Source organism: Mustelus asterias, chromosome 11, assembly GCF_964213995.1.
Source record: "Mustelus asterias chromosome 11, sMusAst1.hap1.1, whole genome shotgun sequence".
NCBI classification, from domain to species: Eukaryota; Metazoa; Chordata; class Chondrichthyes; order Carcharhiniformes; family Triakidae; genus Mustelus; species Mustelus asterias.
In genome coordinates, this window is record NC_135811.1 from 45970353 (window position 1) to 45996703 (window position 26351).

Sequence of the window (26351 nt, forward strand, 5' to 3'; positions counted from 1 at the left end):
TTATCGATGCTTTTTATGCACCAAGTTCTCAATTGGCCATGATGCCCTTTTCCACCCTCCCCACAAACACATGGGACAAGGTTAACAGCCTCAGGAGATGGGATAATCATAGAATCCCTACAGTGAAGAGGCCATTCAGCCCATCATGTCTGCACTGACTCTGACCTTACCTAGGCCCTCCCCCCACCCTATCCTGTAACCACACATTTCCCATGGATAATCCATCCAACCCACACATCTTGCTTGGGACACCAAGGGACAATTTAGCACAGCCACAGCTGGAGTAGTGTGCGCAGTTCTGGTCACCTCACTATAGGAAGAATGTGATAGCACTAGAGGGGGTTCAGAGGAGATTTACCAGGATGTTGCCTGGGATGGAGCATTTGAGCTACAGGAGAGACTAGATAGGCTTGGATTGTTTTCTTTAGAGCAGAGAAGGCCAAGGGAGAACATGATTGAGCTGTATATTTTAAGGAGTCTGGACAGTGTGCGAGTAGGGAGCATCTGTTCCCCTTGGTTGAGGGGTAAATCACGAGGGGGCATTGTTTTGGGCAAGGGACAGAAGATTCAGAGGGTATTCGAGTAAAGCTTTTTCACCGAGGCTAGTGGGAATCTGGAATGCACTGCCTGGGAAGGTAGTAGAGGCGGGAAACCTTACAACCTTTAAAAAATATTTGGACAAGCACTTGAAATATAATATTCAAGGATATGGGACAAGTGCTGGAAAATAGGATTAGCCCGCCTTTAGTGGTAAATATTGTCGTTACAAACTTGATTGGCCAAAGGGCCTTATCTGCACTGAGATTCTAATCCACCTAACTTGCATTTGAAAATGAAAGGCAAGTCTAAGCAAAGAAAATTATATTTGAATTTGTGTCCTTAAAACAACTTGATGCTTGAATTGATAACTATAACCAGGTTTAAACAAGAGCACCAACAATGGTGTCTAACCGTAAGCTGTTAATATTTACACATTTTCCAGTCACGATTGAAGACTTTGCTTCTGTAGAATATTAAGCACAACAACGCAAAAACCGATTTGGTGCAGGAAATGCTTGCAAGCAATTTATCTAGCTTTCAGCCAAAGCAAGAAAGACCTGTGTGCATTTTAGTGGCAGAGTGAGGATCCACATTTCACTTCAATAGTGTAGAGTGGCAGTTCTGTTTCAGTAATTAGGCAGGAAAATGAAATTAAGTGCAACAGAAATTTAAAATATTTACCAAATGTAAAAAATATCAGACTGTGGAGCAATGTAACTTTGTCCTATCAAGATTCTGGCAGATAACTGGGAAGCAGTTAAATATCTCTGCACTAGAATTACTGCATTGGACTTCAACAGGTCAATGCATAAATAAACCTCATGGTATCAAACCAAACTGGTTATAGTACAATCATGGTTTGTGTTACCTTAGTCAATGTCAGATTGAGCCGAATGAGAAAATAAAACATTTAAAATTCGCCCAATTGTTGCCCAGTAATTCCTGCTGGAGGCAAGTGTTTATAGACAGGACCAGTTGGCACTCAACTTGCTCACATATGCAGAATGACCCAGATTTGGGGGGTTTAATTACCAAAAAAATAGCCAGAACTTGGAGGGACACTGCATTCAGCAGTGGAAAGAAAAACAAAGTGTGTTTTTTTTTAAAAAAGGGGGCGAGTGAGTACATTGCCATTTCTCATCCCAATTTGGCACTTGGAACTGGGACTCACCAAACATCTTACCACAATGCACAGTGGAGACTAGACTGGAAAAACGCATCAACCTAGTGTCTCAGGTTGCAGAGCTTATAAAAGGAAACAGGGATTGCCAAGCCAGCTAAGGTGCTCAAGTCCAACAGCAATCATATGAGAGAACCTCCATTGCCAAAAGTCTCCGTATTATTATATCACTTTTAAAGTCAAATTTGGCAATGAACGCTTTGCACGTGGTCTGCATCCTTCATCCCGCCCCCACCCCTCACACCATGTCCCACTTTTGGCAACGGAGGTTCAAAGATTAGACCAAGAAATAAAACCTTCAATTGCTGGAGAAACCCCAGTTCCCTCATCATCTGGATTGTAGGAAACAAAAAAAGTTAGAACGTTACAAAGTAAAATGTGATTAACCAACCACTGAATGTTTTCAATAGTGTGTACAACTAGCTTCACAGTTCAGTACAAGTGTATCACATGGAGCATTAATGGGCAGCACCACTGTGTAAATAAATACAGGGTCAGAATCTCCTCGTTCTTCCATACTGTGCTACCAAGTATTAAGTGAAACCATGCACCTCAGGGAGGGGGGGGTGGAGGAACTAGAAGTGGAGGAGGCAGTTTGGATGTTACCTGGCTTACTTTTCGCATGATCAGAAATTTTTAGAAGGTCTGGAGAAAGAGGTTTAGAAAACATTATGTCCTTTCAATATTTATTCTAGTGACCAGCCAACAAGTGGCGGTGCTCAGTTTGGGGTGGAGGTGGAATTTGCTGGGCTCGAAAACATTCAATGTCAGCAACATTTGGCAATTTGTTCAGTTATTTCAATTAGCCACTGCTGAACAATGATACAACATGGCTAGATATCTTACCCTTTAACTTCAAGATGCCAGTATAACTACAAGTAAAAATGCAAAATGTTTACAGTGATACAATATTTGACAAGATAATGTATAAGTTTGTAAGGTCAAGATACAACTTCAACAATAAAAACATTTACAGCAAAGTATTTAAAATGCCAGATACACAATGTTGTACACAGTTTCTCTGAAAATGAGAGGTGCACTGCAAGTAACTTCCTACAGAACAATTTATTGCTAATTTTTAGGTAAAGGGAAATCTTATTCAAATCATGGGTTGCAAACAAACTTATCATGGGAGTTTCCATCAGTAGGTTGAAGCATAATACTAACAAAAAGCCCTCACAAAACAAGTACATTTCTTAATCTTAAAGGCTGTGAATTAAGACAAAATACTGCGGATGCTGGAATTTGAAACAAAAACAGAAAATGCTGGAGAAATTCAGCAGGTCTGACAGCACCAGTGGAGAGACAAAAAGCTGCGAAGCTCTGAAGAAGCGTCATCCTAACTCTAAACGTTGGCTCTATTCAGATGCCGTCAGACCTGCTGAGTTTCTCCAGCATTGTGGGTTTTGGCTTTAAAAAGTATTGCGTGATGAAAACTAGGTTGATAAAATAAATCTGTACCACAAATAGAACATAGAACATTACAGCACAGTACAGGCCCTTCGGCCCTCAATGTTGTGCCGACCAGTAAAACCAATCTAAAACCCATCTAACCTACACTATTCCAATATCATCCATATGTTTATCCAATAACCATTTGAATGCTCTTAATGTTGACGAGTCCACTACTGCTGCAGGCGGGGCATTCCACACCCTTACTACTCTCCGAGAAAAAAGAACCTACCTCAGACATCTGTCCTATATTTGTCACCCCTCAATTTAAAGCTATGTCCCCTAGTGTTAGCCATCACCATCCGAGGAAAAAGGCTCTCACTATCCACCCTATCTAATCCTCTGATCATCTTGTATGCCTCTATTAAGTCACCTCTTAACCTTCTTCTCTCTAACGAAAACAACCTCAAGCCCCTCAGCCTTTCCTCATACGATTTTCCCACCATACCAGACAACATCCTGGTAAATCTCCTCTGCACCCTTTCCAACACTTCCACATCTTTCCTATAATACGGTGACCAGAACTGTACACAATACTCCAAGTGCGGCCGCACCAGAGTTTTGTACAGTTGCAACATGACCTCCTGGCTCCGAAACTCAATCCCTCTACCAATAAAAGCTAACACATCGTACACCTTCTTAACAACCCTATCAACCTGGGTGCCAACTTTCAGGGATCTATGCACATGGACACCCAGATCCCTCTGTTCATCCACACTACCGAGTATCTTACCATTAGCCCAGTACTCTGTATTCCTGTTACTCCTTCCAAAGTGAATCACCTCACACTTTTCTGCATTAAACTCCATTTGCCACCTCTCAGCCCAGCTCTGCAGCTTATCTATGTCCCTCTGTAACCTGCCACTTCCCTCTGCACTGTCTACAACTCCACCGACATTAGTGTCATCCGCAAATTTACTAACCCATCCTTCTATGCCCTCAACCAGGTCATTAATAAAAATGACAAACAGCAGTGGCCCTAAAACAGATCCTTGCGGTACACCACGAATAACTCAACTCCAGGATGAATATTTCCCATCAACCACCACCCTCTTTTCTTCCAGCTAGCCAATTCCTGATCCAAACCACTAAATCACCCTCAAACCCATGTGTCCGTATTTTCTGCAAAAGCTTACCATGGGGAACCTTATCAAACGCTTTACTGAAATCCATATACACCACATCAACCGCTTTACCCTCATCCACCTCTTTGGTCACCTGGAGAACTTTAGTCTTAATGTGAAATGCTGCATTCATTTTCATTTGAAGCCAGGGAGTGAGTGGAATTTTGAAGTGCAGGATTTGTACAAACTGTTGGGTTTGTAGGAATGTCTCTTTCCCTGCATCCCATTTATGCTCCATGACGGATTTCAAATGCAGCTTCAAGCACTTGTGAATTATTTCCAATTGACAACACTGTAGAGAAGTCTTTTCCAAACCAAGAGACTTGTTTGGAGGCAAGGTTGCGCTTGGAAAAAATGTGAAGAAACAAAAAAAAAAACAAGGAGGAGCAGAAGTTTGTTACTTGTTACTTCTCCCATGTCAAATACCAATGATATTTAGGTGAAAATTCACACTGAAATGTGACCTGCTGATAAAAGCCAGGGCCCAGCTTTTAGGGGACAAGGTAGAACAAAGAACAGGTTACAGTACAGCACAGGAAACAGGCCCTTCGGCCCTCCAAGCCTGTGCCTCTCCTTGGTCCAACTAGACCAATCGTTTGTATCCCTCCATTCCCAGGCTGCTCATGTGACTATCCAGGTAAGTCTTAAACGATGTCAGCGTGCCTGCCTCCACCACCCTACTTGGCAGCGCATTCCAGGCCCCCACCATCCTCTGTGTAAAAAACATCCCTCTGATATCTGAGTTATACTTCGCCCCTCTCACCCTGAGCTCGTGAACGTCACTTCTGATCTGGGAAAAAGCTTCCCACCGTTCACCCTATCTATCCCCTTCATTGAACTATTGAAGACACGGAGGCTTAAAGAACAGAGATAGAATGTTTCAGAACCTAGTGCAATTGTCATTTTGCTGTTACACTACATTGGGAGTCAGTTAGCTGGACAGCTAATTTGTGATGCAGAGTGATGCCAACAACGTGAGTTCAATTCCTGTACTGGCTGAGGTTATTCATGAAATCCTGCCTTCTCAACCTTCTTCCCCACAGCAATCCTCAGGTTAAATCTTCACCAGACAGCCTATGGTCATTTGGGTGATGTTTACCTTTTTTTTGCATTACACATGGACAAACTGGTTTCCTAAAAAAAAAATAAACTGACTTTGCTCAGCAAGCAGTCTTTCCACAATAATCAGTTTAAACTCATTTGGAATTAAACAGAACACAAAGTATTTCAACTGAATTTCAGGAAGTTCACAGCACACAAACAGTAACGCAAATTATTTTTGCATACTCCACAATGGTTTATTGTCCCATTCTATAATAAAGTAGGAGACTGCAGATTAGTATCTAAACCAAATGCAATGCACATTGGCATGTAGTAATGATCCTTATGGTGGCCACACATAGCTGAAAATGCACATTAAAAAAAGGAAGATATCCAGATAAAGGTCAAATTATTCTGGAAGGATGCAAAGTACAGTTAATATAAATTCCATGTTGACAAGTGTGTTTCATTCAGCAGAAATGGTTGCCACCACATCTGGCCCCTGAACACACTTGCAACCGAGAATGGAAATATATTTTCTCTCCAGAACTCCAGTGGAGCTTGGCACTGTAAATAATCCCAGTATATCAATAACAGGGCAGTGAAAATTACACCAACCTTCGACTTCACCTCCAGATGAAGCAATTTTGGAGAGGTACAAGAATGCTGTTCCAATAGCATCATTCCTAGTCATCCGATCCCTGGAAGACATTGGCCATGTTTTTGATATTATTTGTAGGAACTAAAACACCATGCAACATGTCCTGAAGCAGCTAGCATTCACATACTTTCATCATCAGGTGGTACATCCACTGCGTAACCAACAGGGAAAGAATTCCAGGGTGTGTGTGTGTGTGGAAGGAGAGAGAATGGATTCTTGGTAGGCAAGGGAATCAAAAAAAGGAGGTAGATGGGAATGTAGAACTCAAAACAGAAACGCATCACCCACGATATTATTGAATGGCAGAGCAGGCTTGAGGGGCCAAATGGCCTATCTCAGCTCCTATTTTCTGTGTTCGTGTCTCTATTCTGTGCCAGCTGAAATCAGGTCATTCCAACCTGACGATTGGCTCAGCAAGTTGCCATTTGAACCAGCTGAATGATCAGAAGGGTTCAGAAGATGACAGTTCATTAAATTTTGTGGGGTTAAATATCCATTACTCTTCATAATATCACGTCTACATTGATGTTGACAACAGAAATTGCACAAATGGTACATGCCACTGAAGTGGAAATGACCTTAAATTTTCATATCAATGCAGAAATTCCAAATGTTTATTCAGTATGGTGGAGGAAGGAAGGAAGGAAGGAAAAACAGGCACGCTGTATATTTACGTTCCCATATAAAAAGCAAAACAAAGCTGTCTAACTATGATAAAACGATGGTAATGATTAGCTGCACAAACTTAAACGGGAGGGTATCATAGAATCCATAGTGAAGGAGGCCATTCGGCCCCATCAAGCCTGCACCGACAACAATCCCACCCAGACCCCATCCCCATAATCCCATATATTTACATTGCTAATCCCCCTGACACTAAGGGACAATTTAGCATGGCCAATCCACCTAACCTGCACATCTTTGGACTGTGGGAAGAAACCCACACGGGGAGAATGTGCAAATTCCACACAGACAATGATCCAAGGCCGGAATTGAACCTGGGTCCCTGGCACTGAGGCGCTAACCATCGTACCACCATGCCACCCTCTGATGCAAGAATTTCTCAAGGTGATCAGATTGAGAACACCGAGCAACCCATGCAATTTCCAGCACATACCTGAACCCAAACAAAGGTCAACTATTTGCTCCAAGCATTCCAGGTAGTGTACAGGTAATACATTCAAGTCAAGAATTGCACAAAGCGCGAGCCACATCTAAAGACAGATGTTTTTTCTTATATACAAACCTCCCATCAAATGATCATTGCCTTTGCAGAATTTTCACTTCTACTTTCCCCGCTCCCTCAGATACCTCTCTGTTCTGATGCGTGTGTGTTTAAAACTACTCAACATAGATCATACAAAATGACCAAATGCCAAAACTTATTACCTTCATAAAAGCTGGCTAGTACGTTGGCAGGACAACTGAGGGTTACAAGAGATATCATTGAAACAATTTTGGTACTAGCTCGATAGACTATGTTCTCCAGGTACTATATTCCACTTTACGATTGAGACATTGAACTTGCAAAGGCAATTCTGGAGGACTCTCTGCTGCAGATATGTGAATCCAATGAAGAGGGAGGAATTTTTTGAGCAATGCCATATTTTATTTAGCAAGAAAGACAATGCAGGTCTTCCTGATGCATACCAAGGCACATGCAAATGTTTATCACCATTGAAGTAATGCCTTGGTCGTAACCGGTGTACTTATTATTTTTCCAATGCATCAAGTTCATAATCGTTACAGATCATACATCCCCTTTTCAAACAAAATAGCAAGCAAAGAATTAAATTTACTTTCTTTTGGTCACTGTGGGAGAACACATCTTTGTTGCAAGCAATTAATCATGTGCACGCCATATCAAATTGTACCACTTCAAGATCAGTTCCAATATAAGATAGCATTATTTACAAAATGTAAATTCCTCAACTGGTAGTGCAACCAAGTATAAATTGTTATCAAGACTCCAAACTAATCCTACCAAAAAATTTACAACCGCTGGCTATGGCAGGAGCTTTGAAGGGTATTACGACAAAAATTAACCCTTTGTTAACAAATGGATGCTTTAATGAAAAGGGGACAAAATAGAAAGCAGAGTATTGCTCTATTTTCTTTAAAAAGCAGTTGTTTCCCACCCCACCATTTCTTGGCTTCTCTTCACCATTCACCACCAGTTGAGAGGTGACCCAATCCTAAACATTTCTACTCCGGGACATTCATTGGGAGGTAAATGCATAAATGTCAGTCACAGTTGACGAAATTCAAAAATACAATAAATAGGTGAAAGCTTTTGCTTCATACTCACCAATCAAACACAGTCAAGCTTATTCTCTCACACATAGATGGAAACTGCAGAAGGGAGAGAAAAATTAGCTGTGTTAGAGAGAGATTCTCAGTTTAATATTGAACAAACTTAGAAGAGCAATGCGAGAGACTGACGATAGGTCAGCTTTTCCAGATTTCACCATTTACCAGGTAACTGATTGAATGAATATACATGTATGTATACATGGTATGCAATCATACCCAACTACTCTGATTGGGGTAGAGACGAGAAAAGAAATAATCCAAAATCTCAATTATTTACTAAAGAATCAAGCCATAGGACTAACATTATGCGTAGCATTTGAAGCCCGAGGCTATCTATTGTACTGAACAATTTCTCACTCACTCCTAGTATTTTGATGTTAAACATACACTTTCCATAAAAAAAGGCTGTCAAGTTTCCTTTTGATTCCTCCTCACCTCAAATATTTCCAGAGGTTAACCTATGTTTTGGCAATTCAGAACAGAATCCATGGGCGGCATTTTCCCAAATATCGACAAAGGCTGATGGCGAGTGGGAAAAGTAGTGTAGCTTTTTCCACTGTTGTTTTTAAAAAAAAACTGCAAGGGACGGATCCTCCGACATCACGCTGACAGGATGATTGAGCCCACCTCGCCAGCAACTTTGTTTTGTGACAATCATGGTGCCATTTTTAAAGGCCACCGCAGAGCACGAAGGTCAAGCAGGAAGCTGGAGCTCCTCTGGGAGATCTGTCCACCAGGTGCAAGTCTTGGGACACCAGTCACAATTCACACAGGTCTGCTCTCATGTTCACATGGACTTTATGCAGGGGAGGGGGGAAATAATTCAGGTGTCGAGGCCTAATAGTATGTAAATAAAGTTCCTACGGTTGAATGTCAGGAATCCGGTTACATCTTTGGTGGGGACAGGGTCAATTGCGTCACGCTTTTATAGGCATAGAAAATAGCAAGACCCTCCCTCCACCCCCACATATCTTTTGATCCCCTTCACCCCAAGTGCTACATCAAACTTAAGTTGGCCCGAATTGTGATTTGGACATAGAGATGTTCTGCGCCCATTTTCGGGGGACAGGATCACCAATGGGAGCAGGAAATCTCTTGAGACGTCCAAATCGCATTTCACACTGATGTGAAAGCTTTTGCAGAGATTTGCCATTCCCACCCAATGAAAATGGGAACAGAAAATCCCTCTCCATATCGCATTAAAAATCTTACATAGCCATGCACTTCTGGTCTAACCAAAATTACTACCTGAAGACATGAAAGCCTGGTTAAAAATGTTCAATATTGAAAAGGGTCTATGTCAACAATTACAATTGAAATCATGTCTTTGTATAGCTTTAGTTATTTCAGTTGACTGTAGTTATAAGTGCTGTTATTGGTCAGCACTCTGTAGCAAGTTTCAGTTTCTCAATTTAATGTTTATCACCCTCTTTCCCAAACTTTGACTTAACCTTTTGGTATTCATCTCCATTTCCTAGGGAATTCCTCCCTTCCTTTCCCCCTTCCGTCAGGATCCCCATTTGTTTTTGTCACTGGCCTCTGCTGTAGCTGCAACTCATTCATTGTTGCAACACTGTTTGCAGCCTCAAGCAGACTATTGTGAACTCTGTGGTCCAACCACAGAGTAGTTCACTGCTGGGCTCATTCAGCCACCAAAGATACAGCCTACCCCACTATTTGAATTGATTCTTTGCCACCCCTGTCCTTGGACTCTCCTTCAGCAAGACCGCCACCCATCTGATCTGGTTATTGTCTGTCCAATCATTCTGTGCCCCCAACTCTATTTGCTTCTGTCCATCCTATCCCACTGGCTTCTTGTTACCAAGTGCCTGCCTCATTGTGCCTCTCTTCACTACCAGTCCCTTCTCTGCTTCGTCCTCCCAAACGGAGAACCTGGGATGTTTAAATGGTAGCAAAAGCCTGTTGGACTTTAACCTGTTGTTAAACTTCTTACTGTGTTTACCCCAGTCCAACGCTGGCATCTCCACATCATGTTTAAATGGCCCATTCCTACTTGCAAGCTTTGGGTGGCACAGTGGTAAGCACTGCTGCCTCACAGCGTCAGGGACCTGGATTCAATTCCAGCTCTGCGTGACTGTCTGTGTGGGATTCTCCCGGTGTCTGTGTGGGTTTCCTTCAGGTGCTCCAGTTCTCTCTGTTCAAAGATGTGCAAGTTAGGTTGGCCATGCTAAATTGCCCTTTAGTGTCAGGGAAATCAGCAGGGTAAATACGTGGGGTTACAGGGATAGGACCTGGGTGGAATTGTTGTTGGTGCAGGCTTGATGGGCCAAATGGCCACCCTTCTGCACTGTTGGGATTCAAAGTTAAAAATTTTTTTTTAGTATCTTTAGCTGCTTCAGAGGTTTGTGACAATTGACTCCCAATGAATCAATTTTTGTATCAGTTTTATTCTACTCCAGTAATAAGATCAATGCATTATTTCAGAATTTCAGACTGTTTGCAGAGGGCGAAATGTGGTTTAATGTATATTATGAAGTTAAACTTTCAAGGGGTTCCAGTTATCAATAAACAAGGCTTGAACAGACAAGCCTAAACCGATGTGATAAAAATGATGCAAGTTAGCTTGACATCACATCATTGCTGTTGAACCAACTCATTCATTTGAACTTGGCAGGAGCCATTTGGAACATAGGACATCACAGAATCAGAATCCCTACAGTGCAGAAGGAGGCCATTTGGCCCATCGAGTCTGCACCAACAACAATCCCACCAAGGCCCTATCCCTGTAATCGCATGCATTTACCGTACTAATCCCCCTGACACTATGGGGCAATTTAGCATGGCCAATCAACCTAGCCTGCACATCTTTCAACTGAGAAAGAACACTTGAGCACCCGGAGGACACGGACGCACGGACGCACGCACAAAGCTGGAATTGAATTCAGGTCCTTGGCGCTGTGAGGCAGCAGTGCTAACTACCGTGCCACCCAAAGCTTACTAGCAAGAATAGGCCATTCAGCCCTTCAAGTCTGCTTCACCACTCACTATCGTGGCTGATCCAGATGTGGTCTCTGCCTCCTCCTCCGCCCCATTATTCTCAACCCCGTTTATCCGAAAACATAATTTGTGGATAGGTTAGCTTTCTTGTTGCTTTATTAATTTCTTTAATAAACTAGTTGTCAAGAAAAACACAGACAGAAGGATGTACAGGAGAAAGGAGTCACATTATTGCATATGTAAATATAGGGCAACACAAGTTAACTAAAGATGCTCCGACTGCTCATCAGAATGACTGATACCAAAACAGGAGAAAGCATCGATAGCTGGCACAAATTTAAACAGCAACACAGATTAAACACCAATTATACACATCCCATTGCCAAGTCTTAACATTTCAGGAAAAGGACAAAGTTAGACAACATGGGCATACTATGCAGAGATTTTTTAAATGCACAATATTGTATTTGTGATCAAAGCCCACATGACTTGACACCAACTTGATAAACAACTCCACTAGAGCCTCTGCTACTTGTACATCAACAGCTGTAAATTGAAAATAGCACACAGAACAGAGGAACTGCCCCAGAGCAGCTACCAGTCACAACCAGACTGCCCTCACAACTACTAAGTTTAAAAACTTTGCTCACAAACAATGAAGCAAAATGGTGAGACTCCATCACTCAATTAGTCCCTCGCAAAAACAGCAACAAGACACAAAATAATTATACATTGGCTCAGCGTTAAAACTCATTGAAGGACTGCCACAATTTGAAACTCCAAGGGAGCGTAAAACTTAAGGGATAGCTTGTGTTCTTTATTCATTCATGGGACATGGGTGTCGCTGGATGGCCAGCATTTATTGCCCATCCCTGGCTGCCTGAGGGCAGCTGAGCATCAACCACATTGCTGTGGATCTGGAGTCACATGTAGGCCAGACCAGATAAGGACAGCAGATTTCCTTCCCTGAAGGACATTAGTGAACCAGATGTATTTTTCCGACAATCGGCAATGGTTTCATGGTCATCAGTATACTCTTAATTCCAGATATTTTTATTGAATTCAAATTCCACCATCTGCTGTGGTGGGACTTTAACTCAGGTCCTCAGAATGAGCCAAGTTTCTGCATTAATAGTCTATCGAGAATACAGCTAGGCCATTGCTTTCTCCCCAGTGTAACTCTGAATGGGCGCAGCACAGCTCCACACTGGAAATCAGCAGGGAGCTGCATATATTATGCAAATAATCATTTCAATATATCTTAAATGCAATTAGTGGGTCCAACACTGAAGTCTCTGGGCCCGCTAGCCTCTCCTCTCCCCCAAACCAGGAGTATTTCACTCCAACAGGATTTACAGTAGCTCTCCACTTTCGGGGAGCTAGCAGCTCGACCCCACTGGAGTGAAGAGGGGTGGTGCTATCGAGGCCCCACCCCTCAAGGGGAACTGGTGCTGGGGTGTCCCCTGGGCATTGCCACCTTAGCAGTACCAGCCTGTGCCCCCAGGGGGAACGAGGCTGGCCCAGGCATGCTCGGGGGTGGTGGCGGCAGTGGCGCAGAGGGCTGGCAATGTTGGCTTCGCAGGACTGGCCAGCAATCAGAAGGTTGGCAGACCGGGGCCACTGTGCCTGTGCTGATCTTGATACTAACAGATTGCAGCATGTGCAGTGGCCTGTTGCCAGCCTCTCCAGCGGCAATAGGCCCCACCCCCTGATTTACACTCACGCATTCTGCAGCACAGTGTGGAAGATTCATTTTGAAATTCCCACTGAAAAACCCAACATGATTTACTCTAGTTTTCACACGAATTCAACACCTAGAATTTTTTGGGGAGAATCACCCCCATGATTGTTACATTCCTCAATGACCTCCATGATAAAATGTACTTGGACATTTATAATGTACCCTTGTACCCGAAGATGTGCAGGTTAGGTGGATTGGCCCTGCTAAATTGCCCCTTAGTGTCAGAGGGACTAGTGGGGTAAATACATGGGGTTATGAGGATAGGGCGTGGGTGGGATTGTTGTCGATCAGTACAGGCTCAAATGGGCTGAATGGCCTCTTTCTGCACTTTAGGGATCCTATGACTATGGCAAGAGCTACTCCTCTGGCCCATGACCAGTGTCACATCACATCTACTAGCAGATCAGAAACAATAACTTCAGTGAATGAAATGGAAGCAGACTCTACCTTGACTTGAAGATTGATCGCTTGGTTCCACTCAGGATTTGCATTTTTTTCCATGATCTTTGTGCAGAGCTGGAACAGAACAGAGTCCATGTTATATGTGCAGAGCAGTGGGGGAGGAAATTCCATGCCAAAACTCACAGGGGTATGGATACAACCAGGTGCTCACCTTTTTCCCAGCAAAGCCAACCTCCACATATGGGTCCACAAGGTTTTTCTTATCAGAACCTGCTCCAAATATTGACTTCACAGTTTCTGCAAAGGCATCGTCCACTAAAATGGAAAAGGAACAAAAACGTTGATCAGTCACAACTTTGATGCTCATATTTCATCAGCACATCAGTGTTTGGAGAAAACCAGAAATAATTTTCATTGAACTGCATAAATATCTCACAATCTAGTTCAAATGCACAGTAAGAAGTCTCACAACACCAGATTAAAGTCCAACAGGTTTATTTGGAATCATGAGCTTTGCTGCTCCTTCATCAGGTGAGTGGAGGTTAGTTCACAAACACTCATCTGAAGAAGGAACAGCGCTCTGAAAGCTCGTGATTCCAAATAAATCTGTTGGACTTTAACCTGGTGTTGAGAGACTTCTTACTGTGCCCACCCCAGTCCAACACCGGCATCTCCACATCAAGTTCAAATGCAGCAGATGCGAGGCAACATTTGCACTAAAACAGGACCTTTAACACAATTGTACATCTCAAAGTTCATTATGGCCAAACTGGAAGAAAACAGGAGGAAGAGTAAAATTTGGGAAACAGTCAAAAGGGGGAATGGAAGAGGAAGCCTTCTTGAAGGCGGAGACATCGCAAAGCTGAGAAGTTAGGGAAGAAAATTGTCAAAGAGGTGGGGTGAGATGGCTGAAGGCAAACTGGAGAAAAGGCAAAGGCAAACAAGCAGACTTGACAGAGAATAGAACGGTGCCATGCAGTTTTGTAAGAGTTAAAGGAGGATGTTCAGCATCGAGAAGAAGTTGAACATTTCACTAATGACTGGGATAAAGCAGAAATGGGTAATACTTTGAGTGACGGAAGTTGATATTATAAAGGTTCAACCCAGGTTCATGAAAACAGCATGGAGTCACACCGAAGGGAAGTGGGACATTTCTGGCATGATCCAAACAATGATTCAACTTGAAGTTGAAGATTGTGGTTCATCCAGACAGAAGTTGGTGGGTAGCCAAGTACAGGAGGAAGGTCAGGCCTCAGCTAAACCTACCTTACAGATAACGTCAGCAAGCAGCAATACACGGAGGAATAAGGGTCCAACAATGGAACCCTGGAGTGCACAGATGACTGAGCAAGCACAGGAAGCCTCTGTGCAGGAGATTGTCTGTTATCATAGGCGGCACAGTGGCACAGTCACCAGCACTGCTGCCTCATAGCACCAGGGACCTGGGTTCAATTCTGGCCTCGGGTGACTGACTGTGCGGAGTCTGCATGTTCTCCCCATGTCTGCGTGGGTTTCCTCCGGGTGCTTCGATTTCCTCCCACATGCCAAACGTGGGGGTCAAATTGATTGGCCCTGCTAAATTGCCCCTTACCATCAGGGGCAATAGGACAAATACATGGGGTTACAGGGATAGGGTCTGGGTGGGACTGTTGTCAATGCAGGCTTGATGGACTGAATGGCCTCCTCCTGCACTGTAGGGATTCTATGAAAGGAACCAGAGAGGGGGTAAGTAGTTCCAGAGTTTCAGCACAAGGAGGATGATGCAGCTGACCAACAAGATGGGGAGGAATAGGGATAGAAAACACATTACATTTACACAGGATATAATGCACATCTTTGGCCAGGCTTCCCGCTGCTCTCTGCTAGCTGATCACAAAGCAAGATACTGTAACTTTTGTTGTTCTTCTTCCTTAAATTTCAGTTTCTAAAATTACCACGTTCTTCTCTCCAACCAGAAATCTAACTTACTCTGTGGAATATCCTCTGCTCTGTAAACCTTCAAAAGGAAGGTCACCCATCGAAGCGTGAGCCCTGCGGGGAGCAGCAGGTTGCTTTCAACATCGTCATGTTCTTCATTCGCCTCTTTTTTCTCAACCTATTGGACACAGATTTTATGTAAAGTTGGTGCATTAATAGACAGTAGCTGCAGTAAAGCATGACATCACATAGCTGTTCCTGCCTCTCACCAACTACTTCAACCATCCAGTTAGATCCAAGCGCTGTCTGGCCACGATTGGCCCTGGTATTCAATAATAGTTTAGATGCTGTAGAGAGTCTCCCTCCCCCGTGGCCATTTCATTTTATTATTGCTACAAATTCACCTCAGTTTAGATATCTGGTTATAGATCCATTACCAGAGTGCTCTAGTGTCCCTGCACTAGATCGAGGACTTTGTCCAAGCTGAAGCTGTCATCCATCAGGGCCCAGCATGGAACAATTGGGTCAGACACTTTCCCACTAGTACCACAGATTCCTTAAGACGTACAAGCTTTTGTATTGTACTTTCGAACCCTTGTGCATGCACTGGTGGCCTGGTAGCAGGGAACAGTATCACATGGGTGTCTACCAACTCACTTAAAGCTTTGTGATCATTGACACTATCTCAAACAATGCAAGTGTGGTAGGGTGGCACAGTGGTTAGCACTGCTGCCTCTCAGCACCAGGGATCCAGGTTCCATTCCAGCTTACTGTGTGGAATCTGCACTTTCTCCCTATGTTTGGATGGGTTTCCTCCCACACAGTCCAAAGATGTGCAGGTCAGGTGGATTGGCCATGATAAATTGACCCTAGTGTCAGGGGATTAGCAGGGTAAAAATGCAGGGTTACAGGAATAGGGCCTGGGTGGGATTGTGGTCGGTACAGACTTGATGGGCTGAATGGCCTCCTTCTGCACTGTAGGGATTTTATGAGGGCAGCAAGATTAACGTCATCTGAATTTGACTCATCACTTACATTAGCGGTGAGGGGCATTTGTCCAGCTGACATTGGGCTCATGGCCAGTGCACTCGATTGACCCAAACCCAGAGCAAAACATATTTTGTATCACACTTGGGGTCACCCAATAGCAAATGCCATTGGTTATTCCATTATTCAAATTGCTAAATGAAGCACACCACATCTTGAGGTAATATCACAATATTATGAACCTTATAATTCCTCTAGCTATGCTCAAATAATCATCCCTTCTAAAGCTGATTATCAGGTTCAAAGTTCTTTTCAATCTTTGGCAAACATCCATATTTAAGCACTTCTCTATATGAGAAACATTTAATTGTAATTCTATAATTAGAATCAGTCACTGCACACACTCAATAACCATCAGTACAGTATTATAAAATTGGATAGTTCTGCATCCACACCTCTTCAATCTTGAAAACAGGTTGTTTTGTAGTTGCCAGCTTTCTCCCATAGCCTTTCCCCCAAAATACTGAAAGGACCATTTTAGCAAGATAGTTAAGAAAATTTGCCACTTTTTAATTGTAACCCCCTGCTGACCACGATATGGGGCTACTATTTAAATATTCAATCAACAGGATCCCGAATTCCTAGCGGTTGATGTTGATTTGGCTAATTCCCTGTTTATCCATAAATGTCAGTACTGTAATCGGAATATCAAAAATAAATTTAATAACACACATCATTAACAGACATAAAACAGTGAGCTCTGATCTATAACCGTTGGGGGCCCTCCGTTGGTGCACATATGGGGAAACTCATCCTCAGTAACACATTTGTAGATACTGTTCCAGTTGGACTGTATAGTCCCCACCAGTTACTCACGACACCCACACACAGTCCAAGAGAGACACACGTGTGGAAGATGATGCCGCAGGAGGCAGAGGTGCCATGAGCTATCCGTGCAGCAACGTAGGTCGAGTGCGCTGAAGGCTGTCCTCCTCGTCGGGAATGAAAAGAACAGGCAGGGGAACGCCTGGCTGCCTCTCCCTCCAAACCGAATTCTCCCTGCCTGGAAAAAGCTCTCTCTCTCTCCAGCTCTGCACTGCTTCACTCCCTGGCGCCTTATTTTAACTACCTCAGGTAGTTACTATAGATGTCTTCCTAATGAGACAGGAGATCAAGTCCTTCACACTCCCCTGAAGTAATTGTCTTTGATGGGTTTTGCAGAGACATACTTCACATCAATCAATTGGAATGTGGAATGGATAATAATGCAAATTGGGAGCAGCCATCTTGGGCTGAGGTAATGCTTTTAAAAAAAGTCTGGTTTCCAGGCAGTGAATTAAAAATCATTATTTGACATAAAGCACATCTTCATGACAGCACCAATATTATTCAAAATGGTGCACAAGTCACCCATTTTCAGTCAAGACTCAAAGACAGACATTTTTGAGGTCACAATGATTTGTTTTTCCCTTGATGCAAAGGCCAAACTGTCAATTTCTCATGAGCATTTGCAGCAATACAGTAACACCTTATAAAACATTAAGTAATGAGGGTCTAAAAGGTCACATTTTGTATAATGAATGCAAATATGCACACGAGACCCTAAATACAGCAGGCATCTCAAATCTGTGGCAAAGGGATGCAGTTAAATCATTTAAAAGGAACAAAATGATACACATTTCTGGGGTAATTCTTGTTCTTACTATCACCAAAAGTAATTACCGGAGGTTCATCGCCTGTCGCCAAGACAAATAAGCTGACTTTCATGTATCCCTTGGATCCTGTACTTGTGTCTTCAGGATCGTGAAGCAAGAGCCATTTCCTTAGAATCGCATGTCCTATGGTACAGTGAAAAATTGAGCTTAAAATCAATTTGTCCAACACCAGTCACACCAAACTGCCTGGCAATAGAAATTTAAAGTAGAAAGAGTGTGGGGACCATCTACCATGATGCATCTTTTAGTCCATTAACTATCCTATCACCACAATGCAGTCACAGATAGATTGGCTCAAATGAATGATTTGTTATTGAGCAATGGGAGGCTCTCAATAATAATGGAGGAGGTTATTGCTAACGACTAACCACCTTCCCACCTGGTGCAGAGAGGGGTGGGGAAGGTGGACGACCTCCTTGTGAACCTGCTGCTGGGCCTGGCCAGGTTCGCCATTAACAAGCCCAGGCAGTGAGCGACCAAGAGGGTCATCCAACCCGACTGTGCCCCTCTACTGCGGCTACATTCACGACCGGGTGTCCCTGGAGAAGGAGCATGCGGTGTTTGAGGGCATTGTTGATGCCTTCCGTGCCCATTGGGCACCGCAGGGGCTAGGGTGTATTACAACCCCTTTGATCACATTTTAGTTTGATGTTTTACGTTTCCTTTCTACTTTGCGTTTTGTTTCGGGTGGTTCCCTTCTTTTTGGGGCCGCCCCTTTTAATTTGTCCCTCAGTTAATTTAATTCAGTTCAACCAAAAAAGATGGTCTAATCACATTCCATTACAAGGGAAAACGGGATCACCCTGGATGTGGAGATTAAAATGAAACAGAAAGAGGGGACTTTGATAAGTGATGATCACAGGGTTCAAATCTTACCGGGTGGGTTGGAGAAAGGAGGAGGTTGGACCAGGTCCACAATTCAGTGGAGAACCAAGCTGAATTCAAACAAGTACAGAGGAAATGGAAATTAAAGAGTGCACAAGAACAGATTAGTAGATAACAAGATAAATATATAAAATAGTAAAAGTGCAGTCAGAGCACAGATGTGACAGATTAGGGGCCAAAGAGACCTTCGAGTGGAGTCTGAAAGCTTGGCTGAGGCACCAAAAGAAAAAGTGCATTAAAGACTGGCATTACTCAAGAGTAGAAATGTCACACAGTCCAGATGAGATATACTATAACAAAGAGGATGCTGGAAAAACTCAATCAGGTCTGGCAGCATCTGTAGGGAGAGAGAAGGAGTTAAAGTTTCAAGTCCATTTGGCTCTTTATGAGAACAGAGAGGGGGGAAAATCAGTATAATATCCAGAACAGATTGTCCCGCAATTCCAACGAAGAGCCAAATGGACTCGAAACGTTAACTCTAACAGAAGGGAGTGCGGACTGGAGGATTTCAAATGTAACACCTGCTCAGAAGAGATAAATCACCAAATTCAGCAAGTTTGCCAAAGTACTGGAAGAATTCAGCAAGGATTGGCCAATAACAAATTGTGTTTGATTGACTTGTGGGCTTAATAATGTTGTGTAATGGATTTTTATAAGGCATCTGATAAAGTACCGTGTAAAACTAGTTAGTGAAATCAAAGCTCAAGGGATTAAAAAGGACAGTGACGTTGTGGATATAAAGTTGGTTTTAGGCCAGGAAGCAGACCTTGGGATAGGTTTGGTTTCCTTTTGCTGGGGAGGGTAATCAAGATTAAAGTTGCCTCTTGTGAACTATTGCCAACTCAGTCAGGCCCATGGGAGATGAATACAGCTCCCATTATAAAATGTAGCTCACGGCAGTGAGCGTTGGATTAAGCACAGGATTTTCAGTCACAAGTTAGCCTTGTATCAAACACATGCAGCAATCAGTGCCCATTACGTTGCACCCTTCAATTTAGTGCAAAAGCAGCATTAAAAGAATACTTTCATCTTTGTTCCTTCCTCTCAGGCACCAAAGTACACGAGTATCTTTCCAACTGGCCATTAATCATGCGTGAAGCAAGTTTTAGCACAGTCTGGACCAAAGTTGCCTCGGATTTCCCAACTGCACATTGCCCATTAGCCACCTTATGCCTGTCTGAAAGTGACCACTGCTTGTTCACACCCTTTCATTAGTGCAGCTTAGAGGGATTAGTGGACCCAACTCATTCAAGCTTGCTATTCAATCGCGGGGAGCATGACGTGTTGAGCCCAACCAGTTTCCAGTGGGACCCACTGGAAAGCAAATAGAGTTGAAACAAGGGAGTGTTTTCTTTTCCCTATTTCAAGGAAACAACGAGACAGCCTCTCTCGACTACAATCAATGAACACAGCAGAGACCAAGGTCAGTTCTTCCCACTCTGTTCATTAATTGGATGAACTCACTGGGAGAGCACCATGTTCTCTTTGCTGCTCAAGTGTTTTCTCTTGAACAGGAAAGACATCACTGAAGGAGGATGGAACATTTCACACAAGGGAAAAACGAGATGTAACCACATAGAAGTTTCAGCAGCAATACACTGAGCCTCAACAGGACAGGGGCCAGACATAAATTAGAATAACGGTCCCTATGACTGTCTAGCAGTTTTGGGAAAGTGGAAGGAAGCATATTTTTCCTGCAAGATATGTAAAAACCCAGTTACCTACCAGATTCATCATACACATAGCCAATGTCCAGCTGAAAAACAAATGAAATGGTTCATCCAAAATCAAGGCTTGACTTATTTTGCAGACAGGTTCAGCATGTGACAAATAGTAATGGGTTAGAAAGTGGGAGTCGTGTATTAACTGCCAAACTAAATTAGAAATCACCCTATTAATTTTAATAAATTACAATAAAGTGATTGTACTGTACAGTAAGGTCAACACACTGTCCTTTCGTATCGGGGACATAGTTGCTGCTTTCAGCAGTATCAAAGTGACAGGAATTTCTCATTGTTCGAATTGACTTCAAGACAAGACTGCCCAGACTTAAGCAGCGTCCATTAGAAACACGGTTAAAATAGTGTTCGACTTAATTCAGAACAGTCTGCAACTTAGGAAATGCTGGCATTTGAGATGAGAAGGGACTGGTCCTTCACCATAATACTAGATGTCAGAACACAAAGCTTATTAAATTAAAAAAAGGTGGAATAAAAGTTCAAATGCCCATTTCATAAACTATAATTGAATTGTTAAATTTAAAACAGGATTCAAAAGTCTGACGAGAAAACAAGGTCACGAACTGGACATAAATCCACACATAGCCCCACCCCTTTCCTAAAACAGCCCTGCAGACCATGGTTTTCCAACATTTACCTCAACGAGCAGTTGGAGCTGAATGAACAGTATTACATACAAGTACACATCGCTCAGAAATGAAGGAAGGGCAGGAGTGCCCGAGGCAGACAGTGGTGCCGTAGGGAACCACTCTGCAATAAAGGGGAAAACAATTCAGCTATGTAGTAGCAGCCATATTTTCCCCTACCCATAACCTCTGATGCTACTTGCAGGGACAACGCCCGAATCACCCTTTGTCCCTTAAGGAGGAAAGTTTGTCCTAACACAGCAATTCAGGAATAGCAGATCAAGAGCACCAGAGGCCTTTTCTTTTGGGAATGTTCATAGCCCATGGGCAGCACAGTGGATGGGCGGCACTGTGGTTAGCACTGCTGCATCACAGCACCAGGAACCCGGGTTCAATTCCGACCTCGGGTCACTGCCCGTGTGGAGTTTGCACATTCTCCCCGTGTCTGCATCCATTTCCTCCGGGTGCTGCTGTTTCCAACAGTTCAAAGATGTGTGGGTTAGGTTGATTGGCCATGGTAACTTGTCCTTTAGTATCAGGGGGACTAGCTAGGGCAAATATGTGGGGTTACAGGGATAGGTGGATTGTTGTCAGTGTAGGCTTGATGGACCAAATGGCTCTTTCTGCACTGTAGGGATTCTATGATTCTAATTCTATGAAAATGTAGCTGTATTGGTGGAGTTACGGAACCCACAGATCATTGTAAAGTTAATTAAACAAATTAGGAAAATTAAAACTTACTTTGAATTCTCCTATTAAGGAATCGGATCGCAATGAAAATGAATTGTATACCTAAAGAGAAAGCAATGAATTAAATGGGTCTCAGAGATTTTCTAGACAGTAGAATTGTAATTCATCGTAAAAGTGAAACTCACCCTAATTAGGATCGATTGATCAAACAGATCTTCTGGTGATCGGACCACATTGTAGAAGAAAATCTGATGACAGAGAAACACCATTGGTTAATAAAAGGAATGTGCACCACAAAATACTTGGGGAGGGGGGGGCAGAGAAATAGGCCCACAACATTCATTCCAGTAGAAATATCATTGAGGAACTTCTCATAACAGTAAACATACAACAAAGCCCTTTCCCCCCCAATATATTTAAAGGGACTCAAATCCTCCATTTCAGATAATGTAGTTTCGGGTGGGATAGTTCTATTGCTGGTGGCAGCTTTGGTTATGTTTTAGATGTTGTGTAGGAAATTAAGAATCTTGGTCACATGCGTAGATGGAACACAACTTCAACACCCATTGCAAAATGTAGAAAGTCAAAGTAAGTAGATATCTCTTCGGTTAAGGTGGCTGATTACACTTCTTCCCAGCTCCCACCCATTCATATACTTGAACGCCACAACATTAATGCTGTACAAATAAAATCAACCTGCTGCGTACAGGTTACTTGGCATTCTTTCTAATCAGGATATTCATCTCAGAACAGAGGGAGCAAATTGGGGAAGTCAAAGGAAAAAGGTCAATTTTGGAAAGCTCGCATAAAGTTTACATAAAGACAGGAGGATTGACCATCATGGACCATATACAAATCCTCCCCCAGCATAACCAGGGAAACCACTTGACAAATCTGATGTTACTTCACTCTCTCCCCTCCCAGCACCCAAATACCACAACAAGTAGGAATACTATAGATACACCAGTGTTTTGTTGGTTACAAATGTTTAACAGGATTTGGTCTTTTCATAAATAGATGTCATTACAGCAGAAATGGAAAACATGCACACAGAGGATATTTCCGTGTTAACATGCTTACTGGTACTTTTTCTAAATTCAAAGCAGGACTTTCTGAAAAAGGGTCAATCCTTTACAATCTTTAGCTACATACGTTTAGTTCTGACATTTGGAAGATTGGAGGTGGTGGTGGTGAGGCCGTGGGAATAAAGGAGGCAAATTCTTCAGTGCAACTCATTTATAATGAACTCTAGGTTCATAAAATTGCCAAAAGTACTCCAGAGAAGACATGTTCAGATAAGTGACCCCCAAACATGGTTCTGCACCATGTTTGACGAGACCTTCCAACTGTGTTTAATCTCCAGTGCATACTGAAATTTAATCTCATTCCAGCTCAGTAATGAAGTGTATTTTGCATTTTTTTAATAAAAGGGAACTATTTCTGCCAGTTTCATTTGCAGTAGGAGCAAAATTAGAAAGGCAAGACTTAATGAACATCTACATTGTTGTGTACACTGAAAAAGCACTGGTAGTCCTTGCTGGCACCTATCCTACAGGATATCCTACAGGAGTGAAATGCCACTATTGCCAAGGGGAGGAAGCTAACATTCACTGTCTATCTGGCCTCTGTTCATGAATACCATTGATGGCAACCAGGGAGAAGTTAGTTTCTCAGACTAACCAACCAACCTCAAAAGCAGAAACGCAAAGTTGGATTTTCCTGCCTCTCCGCGGCATGTTCTCTGGCAGTGGAAGTGGCTCACCACTGGCCATCAATCGGATCTTCCAATCCTGCTGATACCTATGGTGTTTTGTGTGGCTTGTCCGTCTTGCCACAAAGGGACTCCGTCAGCAGGACCAGAAGATCAACAGTGGAAAGGGCAGGAAAATCCCACCCACAGTTCCCCAATTAATATTAGTATTTATATAGCACCCCATGTCCTCAGGATCTCAAAGTGCATCATTGATTGTAATTGTTTTTGAACTGTACGCACTATTTAATTGAAGGCAGCAAATTTGCACACACCAAGGTCTCACTGACCCCGATTACTGGTGGTACTGACCGAGGAAGAAACAAGAACACTAGGGGGGAATTTTCCCATCCCACCCGCCATGGGAACTGTCATGGTGGTGACGGACCATGCAAAGGTCTGTTGACCTCAGGTGGGATTTTCTGGTTTTGGAGTGAGCGTGTCTGGAAAATCCCAACCTAGGACAACACCCCTGCTTTGAAAAGTACCATGAGATTATCTTTTAAACATTGGAGGGAGAAATGGGGCCTCGGTATAACAGCTGATCTTTAAAGATGGCTTCTCCAACAATGCACACTTCCAGATGCATCAGCCTAGATTCGGTATGCATTTTGAAGATGAAGAGCATTTCAGCACAGGACGACAAATACCATTGAGCCAAACATGGAAAAGAAGCAGATACACAAGCAAACAGTGACAGTTGTGTAAACTTCTAAATATTCCCTGTTTATAGTCAACGTTTGACTGTTCAGAGGCTTATTAGATATGGACAAGATTTTCCAGCATTAAAAATTGAGACAGTGCAAAACTGAGTTACTAACTAATCCCAGCTAGTGAACTTTGGTCGATCGAAATGGAGAATTCCCTGTACCTCATCAAAGTGGGGGTTGTTTCCTCTTCGAATCCTCGTTCGGTGGGTCTGATTGCAGACTGTCACTTTCACAACAGGCTTTATATTATTGCCAGGCAACTGACGAGCTGAAATTATCCTCACCCGAATCTGAAAAAAAAAAGGGTAAAATGGCTCGAGATGCAAAAATATATATTTTTTTAAAAAAAGGACCTCAATAATTGCTCGAACTTTGACCATAGCTTTCTACAGCCATTTTCATTCTAAATGGGCTCCTGATGGAGAGGTGGTCTCAAATAGGAACGTGGAATTTTAAACATTAATCTACTAGCCTCTACAATTTGATCACTAGATTATCCAAATTGCTCCTGCAAGAGAAGACATTTTCTGCAGCCATCCCAGGAATCATTTTCCGCAAATAAGTGAAATCAAAAACAGTTTTATAGTAAGCTTAGCAAATTGAAATTCTGACTGCAGGGTCATTAACAAGGCTCAGCTTTAGACTCTCACTCTTGGTGAGAATGTCACGTACCTGGAAATCCTGAGGTTTGTTAGAAAGTAATCTCTTGCTTTTCTTCTTCCGGAGTCGTTTGTTGACGTGTGCCGCTGCTTGGCCTGGGGTGCTGGGAACCCCAGGGGTTCCAGCGTCCCCACCATCACCTGCTCCGTCTTCTGCACCCTCTTCTTCATCTGGGAATGGCAGGATATCCAATCAAAAATGAAATCACAAGGGCACAAGCTTTTACATATACTTGCCCCAATATCAATCTAGAAAAGGTAATCTAATGTCAACTGTACTTGGATTCTATTAAATTCACTACTCACGTATGAGCCCAAGCAATAACAAATTATGCCAAGGTTTGACTGTCTCTAACATGTCAGCTGAACCCCCTTCCTGATAATCAAGGTCATTACCATTACTTAGTCCTCCAGAAACCTGGGATCATAACTCCTCTGAAACAGCCAGAGATGTAATAGCTACGAGAGCCTCTCAAACTCTGATTTGACCTGGCTAATGCAGTGCAGAGGCCACCGGTCAAACCCAGAACATTACAGCTTTGTATGGTTCAGGGTACAGGTTTTATTCAGTCTCCACATGACCCACAAGTTGCCTTCACCTTTTAAAGGAGGAGTTTGAGTATTCTTTTAAGAATTGACTCATCTTCCCTGCCTTCTACACAACAATGCAACAAGAATAGTCAGTATCACACGGAACATGACAACTATACCTCTTTTCAAATGAAGGCAATAGTTCTTTAACATGGTAAATACTTCTAAGATGGAAGATACGTTCTCTTTAAGAAACTCTACCTTTATACAGATTAAACAACTTACTCCACCTCCTTTCCCAACACTAAACATTCCAGCTCTGCTTGCCTTAGACCAACTGGTATACATAGGCAGGCTACTTGCTCCAAAGCTTGGATCAATAAACATTCTAATCATCTGCTTGGAGACAAGGGTGTAGCCCTTGCCGAATGGATTTCTGAAGTTCTTGCCATTTGGGGATTCAGGGAATCTCCACACAGCATCTACCACAGGGGAGGCTGATAACATTCAAAAAGCAAAGTTTGACAATGCTGATTTTTGTCTTGTCCTGAAGCCAATGACGTCTCCTGGAATACAGTTTCACATAAAATCAGTAACCAATCCAGTACCATGCTGAAGTGACCACTGGATCAACCAACAAAGGCAATGATCTCGTAGCTGGACTTGTTTTGCCCTTTACATGATACATTCAGAAGCAACAGGAGGCTATGGGGTGTTTGATTTTTTTTCA

At 42.8% G+C, this 26351-nt stretch overlaps 1 protein-coding gene across 1 annotated transcript in view; it reads right to left on the minus strand.

Moving 5' to 3' along the window:
- The window catches only part of LOC144500502 (myoferlin-like), a 228154-nt gene that overhangs the window by 147617 nt on the left and 54186 nt on the right, over positions 1-26351 (minus strand). The window contains exons 6-17 of the mRNA XM_078223532.1: positions 25104-25261; positions 24593-24721; positions 22157-22219; positions 22023-22073; positions 20642-20672; positions 18039-18154; positions 15381-15507; positions 13624-13727; positions 13458-13526; positions 8307-8350; positions 5956-6038; positions 2017-2052 (exon numbers count right to left, since the gene is read on the minus strand). Of these exons, the coding sequence (XP_078079658.1) occupies positions 2017-2052; positions 5956-6038; positions 8307-8350; positions 13458-13526; positions 13624-13727; positions 15381-15507; positions 18039-18154; positions 20642-20672; positions 22023-22073; positions 22157-22219; positions 24593-24721; positions 25104-25261 (1011 nt within the window). The remainder of the gene's footprint in view (positions 1-2016; positions 2053-5955; positions 6039-8306; positions 8351-13457; positions 13527-13623; positions 13728-15380; positions 15508-18038; positions 18155-20641; positions 20673-22022; positions 22074-22156; positions 22220-24592; positions 24722-25103; positions 25262-26351) is intronic.